Genomic DNA, 16857 nt, shown 5'->3' with positions numbered 1-16857 from the left:
GGAAAGTCAGAGCAAACGCTGGCTGCACTTTTTCCAGGCTATTTGCATATGTTCTTTAGTATGCAGAATGTCTCTGTATGTAATTGAATTGTTGTTTTTGCCTCTATTAATACATATGCAAATGAGTCACTACTGCAGCTGTGCTGTATTAATCATATGTGTGCTTCTGTCTGTCTGCCCTGCAGGCTCGGGGTTGGAGGGAGGGGGAAGAGGGAATTCAGTCTCTTTAACCTACAAGAAAACTCACTCATGCAGATAGAGGTCTGCTAGCAAACAGCAGGCCTGAGTTACAACTGGAAAGAACATAGGCTAGTAATTTTTCAGTCTTTTTTCATTTTTCAGAGATATGGATGGAATCTGAAAGTTATGCAGAAAGGACTGTTAATCTAGATAAAATGAGTATGTTACTGCTGCTAATTCTTTTCCCCAGAGGGCCGGGGAGGGAGTTATAATTTGACAACCCACAGACTAGCCATGATATTGCTTTACCATGTGTATTTACTGCCTGTGAGTGTCCACTGTGTGTATTTTCAGACACTCACAGTGCTCAGTAAAATACAAAGCATTTATATACAGTCTGTCATAATGACTGTCTTTCGTAAATTGATTGGATTCCCACAAAACGATGTGATCAAGCTTTTCATTCAAATCTATTTTGATAGAATATATTGAGTTTATCCATAAAATCATACAAGATTATATCAAAGGCAAGTATGGGCTATTTAGATGCCAACTACAAAGCACATTTACCCACCATGAACAAGATTTATTTGAGCTGATATGTTCTTTGCTTCATGCTTTTACACAATCTATCACAATCTCTAGCTCTCAGCAGGTATGCTGAAAGTGAGGACTAGTTGCATCCCAGTGTTGTGAGGCTTGCTTTTGAGTTGATTGAAAACACAGGGATTGCTCAAAATTGCTCTTGGTAATCAATACACCCTCACTCCAAACTTTATGCAGTTTAATGAATATTTTAAAATCATTACTTATACTTCATCATAAATAATAAATCCTGGGAAGTTCAAAATTTTAAAGACAACCTTCTCCACACCCACTTAGAGACCTTTATTCAGTTCAGATGGCTTTAGCTTCACTTCCATGAAGAATACTATGCCCCATTTATCTAGCTGAAGAACTGGACCTTGGTCTTCAGCAATCTCTTTTAAAATGGCCATCTTGACTACTCATTTGCAGAACAGGTGGCAAATAATCCAGTGGCCAACACATTCACTCACAAAGCCAGAAACAGGGGCAGGCAGAAGCACGGAATACAGAATCTGCATGAAGATAGCAATTAAAAAAACTATGTAAAAGGGCATCCAACAAAAATGTATACATATTATGTTGTTTTATTACTCCTGTTATTATCATTATTTGAGATGGCCATCAGAAACAGCATAGCAATACACTGAGCTAATGGCAGATGGACAACTGCCATCTTTTGGTTATGCTAATGAGAAATGCTGCTTTTCACGTACTTAGCTGTTGGGTTTTTTTTTTTCCCAGATGTGTGTGCTAACAGTGAAAAACTAATTCTACTTTTTTTATGCTTAAGTGGATTGCATGAGTTTTATAATATTGTAATTAAACTGTGCACTAGTGAATCATTCCCTACAAATTAAGTCAGAGTTCTATAAATGAGGACAGGTAAAGTAGAAAAGCAAACAGGGAAGGGATGCTGACTGTTACTGCTGAAGTCAGCTTAGTATTTAAGGTAGGTGCTGCCCAGCAAATAGAAGGAATTTAGCCTTGCACTGCTAAGAAATGATTTACCCTGTTGTAGGCAAAGAATTTGTTATAGTAATATCCCAAAGAGGTCATGAATGTAGATTACAGAGTAAATGAATAATGGATAAAGTATTGCCATCTTTTGGCTACATTCCATAGAGACAATAACTGGGCATCAGGCTTTTCTTCTCAATCAGAAATAATTTGTATGCCTTTGCAGCCCTGGCAAGTTGGCTCCCTAATAAAAGTAAAAAATCAAAATTTCAGTGTTCACAACTATCACTACAGTGCATAGAGTTTCAGGGTCTTCTTTCACAGATTTGCAGTCTTGTAGCCCTGGAAGGCCAACTGTTTAATCTGGTCAGAAGTGGTTATTTTTACAGATTAAAGTAAAACAAAACAAGGAAATATGCAAAACAAAGTAATTAAATGTGCTTGACAACTAATGCATGAAAATATACTGCCATCTCTTCAACAGGGTGTTAAACATCAGCAACATCATCAGCAACATTTCGAAGGAAACTTAAGAAGATACTGCAGAGAAATAACCTGATCTGACAAGTGGAGAGATGTAGCTCATCCTTGCAACGGTACAGTAGCCAAAAGGAAGTTAGTACATACAAATAAAAATGGTATCTCACTGAGCAGGCACTCTCACGCTTTATTTTTGTTTCACAGGCAACAGATGTTTTATGTAATACTCGTATGACCACTGGAACAGTCTATCTTCGGATCAGTCACTCTATACTTGTTAAATAGCTCTATCATTTCTGTTTCCTTCAAGTAAAACAAACATGGAGACCACGGATGATTATGTGACCCCGAAGATATCTAAAAGCAAGGTTTTCCAAAGAAAAATTTGTAAAGACTCAGACACCTAAATAACAGTAAGATGAACAACTTTAAGAAGCACTCAAACTCTGATTGGATTTTAATTCTCTCAAAATCTAGTCCCAAATGTCAGTGCCAGTATGTGGTCTGAATTCTTCTAAAAATGTGGTCCACACTATTTATGCTAAATTCCACTAAAATTCAGTATGTATCTTCCCACACCACTGAAAAGGTTTGTAGTAAGAAAAAAAAAAAAAAGTCAAGTAGTCAAGTACTTAGTAAAGAAAGCAAAAAGATACAGACTGAAAACTTGACCAAATTGTATTTCTGGATATGTCTGAGGTCTAAATCTGCTCATCATCTTTACACAAATAGCCAAAGGGATTCAATTTGGATTCTCCAAATGGCTGGTCTTGAGAACTGAGACCCAACTAAAATGCTTTCACACTCATATGCTGGCATGAGGTTCTCTTGATCTATATAGTGACAGGTTTGGTCATAATGTTGAACATAATCACCAATATTTGCAAAGTCCCTATTTCATGCTAAAATGAATAGGGAAAAAAGTTAAAAATGTGGGCACTCAAAACTTTCTGGGGTATTTTTCCAAGAGCAGATGTTTGAAAGAAGTCTGTACTACATCAGACTGTGATATTGTTTTGACAGGACACAAAATGTCTATATAGTAACACTACACGGGCAGCTGTCATTATACTTCCAGCATTATCTTTCAATATAGTTGTGGGTATATACAGCATTTGTATTACTGCCAATAAATCAGTCGTTGTCACTATTTGGTTATCAAACAAACAATCTGGTAAATCTGAACCATTCACACTCCCAGTGGTGTAGATTCCTCTCAATTTTCAGACCAGGCAATCAGGCTTCTTGTTTCCTAATTCTCAAAAAGCATTTAGAGCTTATTATTTTTCTCAGAAAAGAAACCACAAGATATCATTTTATAGTGAATTTGCTCAGACTTCTGGAAACATCCATTTCATACAAGTTATGGCCGAGATGACCAGTATGCAAAAAATCACTTCAATTTATTTTGTGTAAAAATTTTAATGTGATATCTACGGTTACAGCTCTGCATGTTTAATCTTTGAGATGGTGAAATGAACTTCCCTCATCTGTTGAACATGACAACATCATGTTCATATGGGGCACAGAGCAGTACTTTCTATTCATTAGCCTCATGCAGTAAAACACAGTGGCAAGGCAACTTCAGTTTTGTTCTTGTTCATTTGAAACATAACCAACCACGCTGCCTCACTCTTTAAGACCAAGACCGTATGAAATCTGCATGGGAAGAAGAAGCAACATAAGAAACTCATGTGCTAGCCAAGAGGGGGTTTACTACAATGAAGATGGTGTATTTTAAAATGACAATTCACACCATGGTTGGGAACAATTCTTCTCATTATCAGAGGAAATCTAAAAGTTTATTGTTCGCAAGTGGAACTTTTGTCATTAAATATGTGGATGAGTGAATATGCAGGACTGGTAAGGTAGCTCATGCATCATGTCAGTTCCAGCTTCTCCAACATGGCCCTATCCATCTACTCCATTCCAACATCTAACAATATAAGGTTCAGTTTCTGCTCTTATTGAGTCATTTGTTTCTCTTTGGATACTAGAAATAAAGGCAACCACATATGGCTAATTGTGGCTGCAGATATCAGGCAAAATAATCTGTACACTCCAGTGGGGACTCAAAGACAGGGAGAGAAATGGAGGGCTTCAGATTACAGACCTGTCAGCAGGATCCAACAGGGCATTTCAAAATGAGAGATTACATTTTTACTAACAAAAGGTATCTTTGACATAGGAAAACAACCAGGTGTTAGTTATTCCTCTATAAATACAGTCTGCATTTCATTTACAAAAACAAAATTCAATTTTTACAACCGAGAATAAAACAAGTACTTCCTGTTGATCTCTCAGTACACTACTAAAGCTATGCTCTGACTTAAAATCCTCTAATAAAATAACAAAGACAAGCTTATCACTTATACAAACAAACAAGAAAAATTCCTTGGCTTTGTCTTCACTAAGATAATGTTGTGTACCAAATTCTGCTGGGAACAACAAGCTGAGTATTGTGTCAGGCTCTTTGATCTCCCTTTAAAACTACTGCTTTTAGTATACAAAGCTTGAAAGATGAGTGGTAGGGAGGACAGAAAAAGAAGGAATATTTTACTTCTCTGACTTTTGACTGTTTGATGACCAGAGGACAGAAGGCTGTACATAATACTGTGGTTATGTACAATGTAAGGGATTTCTCAAGTAAGAACAGTTCCTCCTAGAAACAGACTGTAAAGTCTGAACATTCACTCCTGCCATTTAAAGGTGGTTTTGGACCACATTACTGCACACAGCTTTGGAGCCCCCAGTACAGGAAAGATATAGACCTGCTGGAAAGGGTCCAGAGAAGGGCCACAAAGATGATCAAAGGGCTGGAGCACTTCTGCTACAAAGGTAGGTGGAGAGAGTTGGGGCTATTCAGCCTGCAGAAGGTTCTGGGGAGACCTTATAGAGGCCCTCCAGTACATGAAGGGGAGCCAACAGGAAAGCTGGGGAGAGGCTTTTCACCTGAGAGCATAGTGACAGGACACGGGGCAATGGTTTTAAACTGAAAGAGGGTAGATTTAGGTTAGATATTGGGAAGAAATTCTTCACCATGAGAGTAGTAAGATACTGGAATAGGTTGCCTAGGGAGGTTGTTGATGGCCCCTCCCTGGAAACGTTCAAGGCCAGGTTGGATGGGGCTCTGAGCAGCCTGGTCTACTGGGAGGTGTCCCTGCCCATGCAGGGGGTTGGATCTTGGTATCTTTAAGGTCTCTTCCAACCCAAACCATTCCATGATTCTATGACCAGTTATTCATTACAAGTATCACAAATGTTTCTTCATGACTGAAAAACCAGTTATCACTGAGCTAAACTGGATTTGAGTGGAGTTGGGAAGACACCGTCCTTCTAGGCTAGCAGCTCCACTCATATTAATCAGAGTCCATTCTGAACACTGCATCATAAAACCCTTCTCAAGGCACCGACTTGCAAACCGCACCACAGATCAGTGGCACATCCAACTTCAGTTAAGCAGGTTGTGCTGATAGCTAAAAATCAATCTTAAGACCTGAAGGAAAACAATGTTTTCTTCAGAAATTTTTTTCCACAATATGCATACCCAAGAGTTGAAGCCTGACAGGAGTCTACAGAGCTAGTAATTTGACTCTTTCCCACTGACTGGCTGCCAAACTCTCCCTTTAACACCAGACTAAACAACATGTAGCAAAACAACATAGGTGAACTTGGTCAATGCTTTCTTTTAATGTGCTCCTTTGCACAGAAATAAGAGGCCTCTGAGATTTTCAAATTTTCCAAAACCTAAACTCATCTTAAGATACTTAAGAAGTCAGACGCACGTGAACAAAGCCCAACCTTTTTATAAGGAAACTGTCATTGTGATAAAGCCTGTTTTAATCAGAATACTTCAGCTCACCACATGCAGAGATACAGCCCAAAGCTGGTCCTGAAATGAAAGTAAACCATCCTCCCAAGTTACTGGAGCACTGATGCATTATTTCAGGACTAGCTCGAATGACACAAAAATAAAGAGATTTAGACTCAGGCCTCTACTTCCTCATTGCTAGCTAGCTCCATTTTTGTTTTTCCTTTTTTTCCTCATCTTTCTTCCATATATGTGTTCATGCGTGTTTGACTATTATAAGCACTTTCTCAACACTGACGTTATTCCTCAAAATTCATTTCAGAGGGATGACTTTTATGGCTCCCATGATTCTTAAGCCGCCTACGGTATTTGTAACTCACAGAATCAGAAACTAACACACAGACAGTGTAGCTTTTCATACAAAGGCACAATAGGAATGAATGTATTAACCTCTGTGGTGCATGGAATGTGTCAGCTTACACACTGGCAGCTATTTCTGTGAAACTCAGCTAACTTCCGCTGGCTGTGTTAAAATAAAAAAAAAAAATATCTTCCCCAGAACTATGTCCCACGCTCTTGTATGCTGGCCAAACAACTGAAATATCTGATGTTGCGGAGTCTACTTCATACTGATGATGGCCAAACTGAGTTTGAGAATGTATTTTAAATGTACTGTTTATAAATGCTGAGCTTTTTCAAGCAGGTATAAAGCTCTGCTGTTCCATGTGACTTGGCAAATAATAATGAGCAGGGAAACAAATTAGCAATGGAGAGTACAGGATTATTATTTTTTTTTCTTCTACAAAAGAGTGTCGATCTGGATTTTGCAGAACTAGAAATGTTTGGAGCTTGATTTCATTTTAGTCCCTAATTTTACCTGGCTTCATCCTACTGGCATAGCATACAAGGCATGTAAAAAAAAAACAAACTGGAGATGGACATCACATTTTCCTAATTCCAAGTACTTTTGGGAAGTTGGCAGGCTGATCAGGAAACCTGAGGGACTTCATCACTGCTACCATTAAGACCAATAGACATATCCTCCAAAATTTAGGATGATACCAAGTGCTTTGAATTGGATACATCTGGCCAGTTCTTTAACATAGCTCAAAAAAATTCTTTAGTATCTTTCCACCTGTTTTCTAATTGCCTACGTTAAGTTATAGGATAATGGCTAAATATGTGCACTATGGAAGTTCCTAAAACGTGCTGGGTACCACAAAACACTGCAAGAGGGGCCAGTCATTGCTCTACAGAGCTTACAGCCTAAAGGGCCATAATCATGTTAAGTGACTTTTAAGCAGTTTAAAAGTGCTCGACAGGACAGAGTTTTTCTGCCCAGCAATGCTTTTCCTCTTTCTGCTTTACACCCAGCCAGAACTCTACAGCCTGCCTCACAACTACCTCATGGAAAATAAAAGCAAGCAAACTGCTCTGCGGAAATTTAAAACTACAAGCCTGAAAGTCTTGGAATTGATGATAAAGATACACACATACACACACACAAAGAAAAAAAAAAACAAACCTAAAAGAGACCACAAAAAACACAACAAAAAATTCCCTTGAGGTAAAAAAAATAATACTAAAAAAGTATATGATTTGATGGCTCTTTTCACTTCAGATGCAAATTCTACAAGAACAAGAGAGAGCCCCCAAACCTTGTTAATTGCATTGTGTTCACATGGAAGAAAAAAACTGTCTTTGGTATTGACTTAACCTTTGCCTCTCCCGCATTGTTGTGGGACTTACCTGCAGTTGGAGAGGGCCTAAGCCCGGTGTTGCTGCGGCAGCAGCTGCCATGGTAGTTGGGATCAGCTGAACGGGGTAAGGGTCACCTAAGTAAGAGAATAATAGAGGCGTCAGCACCTTTTATCTACTCTCCACCTGCAAATTAAAGTCCTGCATTCACTCTTTCCAAAAGCCTTCTTTTGTGTGCCTTGTTGAGGCCTAATGAAAAGCTCTATTGTGCAGCCTTTTACTAACACTCTTTTCACAATTCTGGCTGAGAGAGGAATGTGAATAAAAGGCACAAGCAATTAAGGCGGAAACCTCATCCTTTTTCATGATGTATTTAGGGAAATGGAAAAAAAAAAAAAAGTGCACATTGATCAGAAGGCTGCACTTCAAAAAAAAAAAAAAAAAAAAAAAAAAAAAAAAAGATGGGGGTGGAGGAGAAGCAAAGGAAAACAGTACAACCTTGATAAGATCACAGCATTAGAAGAGGACAAATTTACAAGCTTGTCCAGAATATGAAGTTAACCAAACTCTGTTCACTGTTAGTAAACTGAGCCTCACACAGATCAGACATGGCACTCCCTTGACTACCATGTTTTCTTTTAAGTGAGAAGAAAAAAAAGAATACATCTTGCTTTAGTTTCAAGGTTTGATCCTGCAACAGGAAAAAGCATGTGAAGTTAAGGAAATCAGATACAAGCCTCTGAAATTCCTGCACCAACTCCAATTCATGACATTCAATTTTGCTTCTGAGGGAAAACTACTTTGGGTTTACTAGTAACTGCGTTGTGCTTAATGAGATAAAGGGACCCAGTACAGTTTCAAGAAAAAGTTGCAGGCAAGGAAAATTGTTTGAGATGGCAAACATCAAGATGGAGACAGGCGTGTTTTAATGTTACAGGGAATCACTTTTAGTCATTCCTGACCTATCTGATTTTTAAAAATAAACATCACACTAGCCATTCAACAAAAGTATTAAGAAAACTGGTAAAAAAAAATTTAAAATGTTACTTGCACTGTATGGCTTCTCCACATGGAAAAATGTTTAAGCACTTTTCACTCAAATAAGGATCAGATCACCAGAGGATTTATGTATGCAATGCATGTTTTCTATAGCATCAAAACAGTCACTTCAAGTGAGACTATGGAAAAGGCAGAACACTTTACCAGGAAAATCTATCTAAACGTTCCTTTGAGAGGAAGACTAAAACTTTTACTCCTTTTTTGAGTGAACCAGAGGAAAAAAAAAGACAGATTAAGATGGCAATGCAAGTTGTTCTGTACAATTATTATTAGTTATTATTGAATTAAAGTTTATAAAGCTATCAAGCGTAAGTTACAGAAAACAAGGGGAAAGAAATTTTTCATGTTTTTGAAATGTTAGGAACAAGCTGTGTTATTGTATATAAGTTCAGAAAAACTGCTAATGTTCATGTTCCCTTTTATAATGCACCCTTCTTTACAAAGATATTTTCATTCAAGCCTTTTGATCTCCTGTTAAGAATTAAATACCATAACTTCTATAAATGGAAGGCCAGAAAAAACTGTGCTGGCAAAGCATCTTAACAGACATTTAACTGAAGTGTGCTTTATCATATTTAAGAACATTTTAAATAACTCTCTACTGATGGAAGTCTTACAGTCTTTCAAGGCCAGCCAGCCAAGCAATGGGAATCCAAAGGTCCACCCAGGCATCAGGCATCCCCATTCAACAAATGTCTCTGCACTAGCACTAGGCACAACTTCTCTGTTTATTTACTTATTGTCAATGGTTAACAGATTTCCTGACTTGCTTGGATTTTTTTTTCCCCAGAGGATGCCATTGTCTCACATTTTCCCATTTCCCTTTGCTTTAACTGAGTCATCCACCTTCCATTTAATTTCATGGACTGCATTAAGCATTTCTCTGACATGAAATTTTCTGGGGACTTATTCTGTGGAATAAGTAGTGGGCCTTAAACTCTGTGAAGATACAGAAAAGAAAGAGACAGAGGTCAGAGACTGAGGGTCCATGGTGCTTAGCTGCCTCCATGTCACTAGTAGATCCAAGTCTAATCTCCATATAATTGTGTTCTCTCTAGATGGGGACATTTTGTTCCAGAACCAGCTACACAAATAACATAAAATTATTAAAACTAAATTATCTAAAATTATCTAAACTTCAAAGAAATAATTTAGGAAAAACTTTCTCACTAGAATGTTGATTCTACAGACCATTTAAATTCTGTAGTTACAAATTATTTGTATTAAAACATACAGATTAAAATGCACTGTCTCACATTCCTCTTCTCTGCACAAACATGTATAAGCCTCAGCCCATCTTCCCACAACCTCATGCTAATTCATAACTCCCACTATTCTCACCTCCTTAAAAAGCCAGGAAGATTCCCATAACCTCATCTACTGCTGTATTTCCTACCTTTTATAGTTTGTTTAGTAGATATATCAAGGAGATGCTTCTGAGAGAAAAACATTTCCCCATGGCCACATCCATATTTGGCCATGCACACAGTCAAAACCACTGGTTTTGCTACATGCAGGTAATGCCTCTGGGTTGCTAGAAAGCAACTTCTACACCAAAACATGCTAACGCAGGTTTTCAGTATTCTAAGGAAAAAAACCTCAAATTCCTCCTAAAAAAGGATTCTAGCTGTGCAGATCTAGTCTCTCCCCTCTTCAAGTTTGAAACTATTTCCTCTTGTCCTCTTGCTATACACCCATGTAAAAAAGCCCTACCCCAGCTTTCTTGTAGGCCAGAAAGCCTACAAGCCAGGCTTTTTGTTAGTTCACTTTTTAAAGGATTTTACATTTTTCCAGTGCTCCAAAGTATTCTGAAGAAACAAAAACAACAATCTGAATGGTTTCTGTAACCTATTATGAATCTTTGCATAATTATGCTTTTGTAACACCCTCGGCTATCTTGTGCTTTTAGGGGGTTAGCAGTTGTTTTCATGGAGAAAAGCACACCCTGGCTGTGACACAATTCTACTTATACACAGCACATCCACTTTCCTTCTCCCACATGGTAGCAGCAAAGAAGTTGAAGGAAGATACTGTAAAGAGTGGAGACACCACTGGGATTTGCCATCCACTGTGTTTGCCCTGGTGCAAATGTCTAACACAAGATCACCTCTATATGGAGGAGCTCACTGCCCATAGAAGACAAAACACAAAGGAGTGAGGAAGACAAGACAAGAGGGCACGGTCTCAAGTTGTGCCAGGGGAGGTTTAGGTTGGACATTAGAAAGAATTTCTTTACAGAGAGGGTGATCAAACACTGGAATTGGCTGCCCAGGGAAGTGGTGGATTCTCCGTCCCTGGAGATATTTAAAAAGAGACTGGATGTGGCACTCAGTGCCATGGTCTGGTAACTGCAGCGGTAGTGGATCAAGGGTTGGACTTGATGATCTCTGAGGTCCCTTCCAACCCAGCCAATTCTATGATTCTATGAATATGCTCAAACACCATGTCATACTCTGGGTTACACAACAGGACAGTGGTAGAGCCAAGATTAAAAACCACAAACAACACTTCAGGCTGTGTCCTACCAATGAGGAGGCCAAGCACTTATATACTTGCAGTTGACAACCCTTTAAAATACTAACCAAGTTTCCTCTTACAATAAGGACCTGCTCACTCTTTGCTGTTACTCTAGAGCGTGATACCTCTTGCTAATGTCCTTAAATGTATTCCTGTATCAGTCTGCAGGTTTGCCTGAGTACTCTTTGTTTATTCTGAAGTCTGGGAAATACATGTCTTAACTATTTCAATATTTTTTTCAGTAAATATCTTATTTTTAGATACAAAAAGTTGCTACATTTTTTCCCAAGCTCTGAGAACATTCCAGAAATGTGAGGCAAGATATAGTTATTAGAAATAGATATTTCCCAAGCCATTCACAAGTTTTCATCACTGAAAAAACCAGTAAGTTCTCAAAAAAACTATACATTTCAATTCATGAAATTCACTACTAACCTACTAATGCGAGCAGGCAGGAGTGTACATCCCTGCATCTTTCAGTTACCAAAAGATAAATTTTGTGTATGCCTTTCAAGTTCTGAACTGTTTCTCATTATAAGTGGACTTATAAACAAAGCACCAGTGAGAAGCTTTGATGTTTTGTTGGTGTTGCTTTTCTTTAGTACACTATATGGTAAAATCTGGAGCAAGGCAAAGAGATTTATATTGTAGGAACAAGCTAACTATTATTTCATTAGCTGACATATGTAATACAGCTATTTCCCAGCTACTCAGTGATAATCACTTTGAGGAACAGGATTATTCAAGACTGACTACACGAAAAGAGCACAGAAGGATGTACATACTGGTGATGCAGCACCCAGAGAAGTGCATGGGATATGTCATGGAGGTGGATCATGGAGAACCTGATGGGGTGTATTAGAGGTGTTGGTGCACACTGTGAGCAAGGGAGAATGCCAGAAGCTCACAGAAGAATGAAGGCAAGGCTGAACCCTCATTTCTGTGCCAATTCTTTATCCTCTTTCTCAATCCTTCTTTTGGTCCGTCTTCCACAAACATAGCCAGAACCTCTTCCCTGATAATTTATGCACTGCAACTTCTTTCAATCTCAAATCACACCTTCATCCTTGCCCAAAATAATCTTCCAAGATCTTCTTGCTTACAAGAGGATTTTTCATGAAGTACTTTCACTTTTAAACCACTCTTTCTATTAACTTTCCCCATCATCCTCCACTGAAAACACTTTTCTGAGAAAGTCAGTTGTGGTGCAGAGCCAAGTGGACATCCTGTCCCAAAACACAAAATAAAAACCCTGTGTGTTTAGGAAGCTTCATATTTTCAACTGACTGGCTACCAAGCTCACGTATTTGAAACAACTGCATATTTGTGAAAATGTAACAGTGGTTCTTAAACCAATGATATGTTTTGCAAGATTTTATCAAAGGAATTCAGTAAGTTAAAAAACATATTTTTTTTTTTAAACAAAGAAAGCATAGGAGCTAGCATTATCTGTGTTGCACCATCCACCTAAATTCATGGATTTTGTATTCCTTTTTCTGTCACTCATCTCATTTATTATCCTTCATGGCGTAATCCCCCCTAGTGTCTTGTCTTGTTTCCTGACAGGCTGCAAGCTCTTCAGAGCAGGCACAATTGTCTTACTTGCTATATAAATCAAGTTACATGCTAATGTTAAATGATAATGTTTTGACAGGATTTTTAAGTTGAACCCAATTATAAGAAACAATAGAACTCTCTGAATTTTTTTCCTGATGTATTTTTTTTTAAAAAAAAAAAAGATACCAGAAAAGATGAAGTAGTTTTATTTCCTATGATTCTTTAAAACTTATTGTTTTTCTCATACCTGTCTGTCAGGGAGAGAAAGTGAAGAAAGTTGGAGGTCATGAAAGAGAAGAAAACACTGTAAATAATATAAAGTGTAGGAAACAAAAGCAAAATTCTTGAATTACAACTTCCCAAACCAGAACGCTAAACTAAATTCAATGAAAAATAATGGAATAAACATTTCCTCATAATAGAATCTGTTACATGAAAAGGAATTCTTCAATTCTTTCCCCCATTTTTGACAAGTTCTACAAAAAGCTACCATAATCTTACACACAATTTATCACTTAAGTATATTTATAACAGCTGATGGCTAGCGGACAGGTAAGCCACTGAACCTCTTTTATTCTCATCCTAAAAACATTTTTCCCCTTTCTTTTTTTTGGTGTGATGGCAGCCATGTAGAAAGAGTAATGGGAGGCTGTGAAAGACATGAGCAGTGTTCCCTGACTTCTGCCTCTAGGTATTGGGGATTTTAGATAAATAAGAAAAAGATTATGAAGTAGATGCTACCAGTGGCTCCCAAAAAGAAATAAAACCTGATTTCCTGGTTTTCTTTAAAGATGGTTTGGGGCTGTATTGACTAAGTGCTGCCTACTAGGGATTAGCTTGCTTTGTATTTTAGAGAAACAGTTTGGTCTACAGAAAAGATGGCTTTGGAGGGACCTAAAAGCAGCCTTTAAATTTCTGTGAGGAAATTATTAACAAGACAGGGCCAGGCTTCCTTGTTGGAAGACAAGAACCACTGGACCTAAAGTGAATCATGAGAGGACCAGATTTTCCCCACAGGGAGAGCAAGATTTTGAAACAGGCTGTTAAAAGGAGGGCTGTGCAGTCCCCATCCTTGGAGGTTTTCAAGCCCTGACTGAATAAAGCCCAGAGTAACCTAGTCTCATTCCCTAGATGACCCTGCTTGGAACAAGAAGTTCAACTACAGACCTCCTGAGATCCCTTCCACTCAGAATAATCCTGTGATTTTCAGGGTGCCTTTTTTTTGGTTTTTAACATACCTGTCGGACAAACGACAGTTATTCAAAAGCTCTGAATACGAAGGAAAGCCAATATATTTACACAGAGGTTTGTACATGCTCACGAATTCAAAAGCTGTATACTTTTATTTGGTTTATCAACTGTGAATAATAGTGCTGTAACACCAGACATCTTTTATGGCCCAGCAACTGAACTGATCCTGTTTTCACAGGACCCCATTATTTTCCTTGGCTGTTTTGTTTTAATTATCATTATTGTGGGAAGCCACATAAAGATCAGGGGCTAGGGGATTCTTTCAGTTAGAAATAATCTTTAGTTGTATTGTTATTTTTTGCATTCCTGATGCTTTCCATTGCATTTGCAGCATTACAGAAGTGACACATTCTCGTTTATACTAAAAGGCAAAGTTGCTACCAGAATTTCCTCCTTCTTTCTGTTTCTGTCATCAGTGCTATTACTCTTTTCTTATCCTGGGGGGAACATGAGGGTTTAGTCATATGCTCATTCTTTTTGAAGGCATAAACAGTAACCCTGAAAGATGACTACTATCTTTATAAAGAAGCTACAGTATGTGGTCCTCACAACACATGGTTCCTATTTTTGTCATTCTGATAAAAGCATAGCAATGCCAGTATTACTTTTTTCTTGTGATTTGGTGATTGTCAATGACCTGCATGTCAGCTGATCCAGCTGACACAGTTAAGTCAGAAATTAGCACTCAGTCTCTTTTGAAGCCAGACACATGGACACTGAGCACAAGAAAAATTATAAGACAGTCCACATGATACTTCAGTTAACAATGAAACATGTGACTGACTGAAAAACAGAGATACATCAGCAAACTTCCCTGCGGAAGTTTGTGGTATTTAACTCCCAAACATTAATTTTATTGTTCTGTATGAGGAACTAATTAACTGAGACTTTCATTTTTATCGGACATTGGAATTATTGTTCAGAACACAGATGAAGAGTAAATCCATCGTGTTTTAATTTTATTAGGCTTGGCTTGTTCATCTCACAACGTTTTACCATTTTAAAAGGTAATTAGATACTTCATCAATAACTTTGTGTCCATTATTTTATTTAGAACACTTCCAGCAGCAACAAGCTGATATGTGAGACACATACAATGTACCTATTGTATATTCAGATTTTCCCCCCTAATTGGATATGGTTGAAATAGTGATTAAAGCACTTTCAGAAAACCTCATGTTGATGACATCTGACTTGGAACACAATATGATTTCTTACAACAAAATATCCACAGGGGAGAGGAGGTATGGGCAAAGAAAAACAATTCTTGTTTCCAAAATCTGGCATATTTCCATAAAAATAACATAGGTATCAGTTATATAAAAGGCTACCCACTACTGCCTACTTCTTTCCTGAGAATCTGCGAATAACCTGGAAAAAAAATTGGGAGAAATCCCACTTCTGGTAATACAGACTTAGTAACTGTTCTTTCCTGAGAAAAGTAAACAAATCCTAAAAACCTCCATATAATTCAATTTGTTGCATACCTCGGTTTAGAAAACAAAGTATGTTGTTCTCCATTCTTCAGAGAAGCAACTAACTGGAATTCAATAGCCTTAATCATACTGAAAACCCTGAGGACTGGTACAACTTACCACATCGCCATCAGTGGCTAGGCAACATTTTACTTCCTTTTTATCACAATCAACAAATATTTAAAGAAGCAGTGTAGTGCAGTTTCTGAAATGAATCTTGCTTAACACCAAAAGTTGGGGAAGGCCCATCTTTACAAAGTGTGGCCCATGCTGTGTCAGGTAATTGTGATGCAATGCTGCAAATGCAGAAGCACAGAGGAAGGATGGGGAAGAGCTCTCATACTACATTCTCCTCCTTACAGACAGTGAAGGATACCCATATACCACTGCTCTCAGCCTAACTCCTTCTGTCTTGTCTGTAAATAGCTCCCCAGAAGCAGCCTCTTTTGCTTTCCCAACTCTTTATTTCATTCCCTTTATCATCTCTTGTACAGGAGAGACAATCATGCCTTAATACATATGGGCATTGATAAAAGCATCACACTACCTATGACTGAAGGGCAGTCTCCTCTGAGGTGGAACTATGCAGTTTTTAAAGGGCACAACACAAAACTTATCTTCTAACACTTCTTACACTGTTTCTGTAACTTCAAAGCACTTCGCTAATATTAATGAGCTCTAAATAAATTCTAATTATTTCCAAGAGTGGCCCGAGCAGATCTGCATCATCTGGTGCGAAATCTGACTTCAGTGAAGTCAACGGCAACAGCTTCTCAGACCTCAGCAGAGCTGACATTTCACTCACCATTGCTAAAATGCTGGGAGTCGTGTGTATTATCTAGCAAGTATTTCAAGTAAAGCTGAACAAGTAGTAGCAGTAGTAACAAATGACAGGGTCAAGAAATGCTGGCTGACAATAAAGGAAAAAGATTAAATGACCTGAGCCAATCTGCATAAACATGGGAGAAGCTTTGCCACATTTTGGGAAGTGCTGCAATCAGGCTCTGTTTATCTTCAGTATCAGTCAATATGGAAGAAGCTCACCTGCTGCTAAAACCAGTTGGGGCTTTTAACTTAGGGATTAATTCCTACCATCTCCTCATGCCACAGGTCACTTAGTTCACACCCCATTCTGAAACATCATCTCTTTGTAAAGAGATTTCCATTATGCATCTATATAAATATTACATGTTATGTATACAATATAAAAAATCAAAATACCTAAATTCCAAATAACACACGGTTAATGGATAACCAAGTATGTAGTGAATAAGTAGGTAACCA

At 38.0% G+C, this 16857-nt stretch overlaps 1 protein-coding gene across 10 annotated transcripts in view; it reads right to left on the bottom strand.

Moving 5' to 3' along the window:
* The window catches only part of SOX5 (SRY-box transcription factor 5), a 296148-nt gene that overhangs the window by 82266 nt on the left and 197025 nt on the right, over nt 1–16857 (bottom strand). For all 10 annotated transcript variants that reach the window (XM_071733083.1, XM_071733091.1, XM_071733090.1 and 7 more), the window contains one exon: nt 7766–7851. In XM_071733083.1, the coding sequence (XP_071589184.1) occupies nt 7766–7851 (86 nt within the window). The remainder of the gene's footprint in view (nt 1–7765; nt 7852–16857) is intronic.

Source organism: Heliangelus exortis, chromosome 1 (assembly GCF_036169615.1).
Source record: "Heliangelus exortis chromosome 1, bHelExo1.hap1, whole genome shotgun sequence".
In the NCBI taxonomy this organism is placed as follows: domain Eukaryota; kingdom Metazoa; phylum Chordata; class Aves; order Apodiformes; family Trochilidae; genus Heliangelus; species Heliangelus exortis.
Note: the sequence above shows the minus strand (reverse complement) of the source record. Positions and strands in the feature narration are given on the sequence as shown.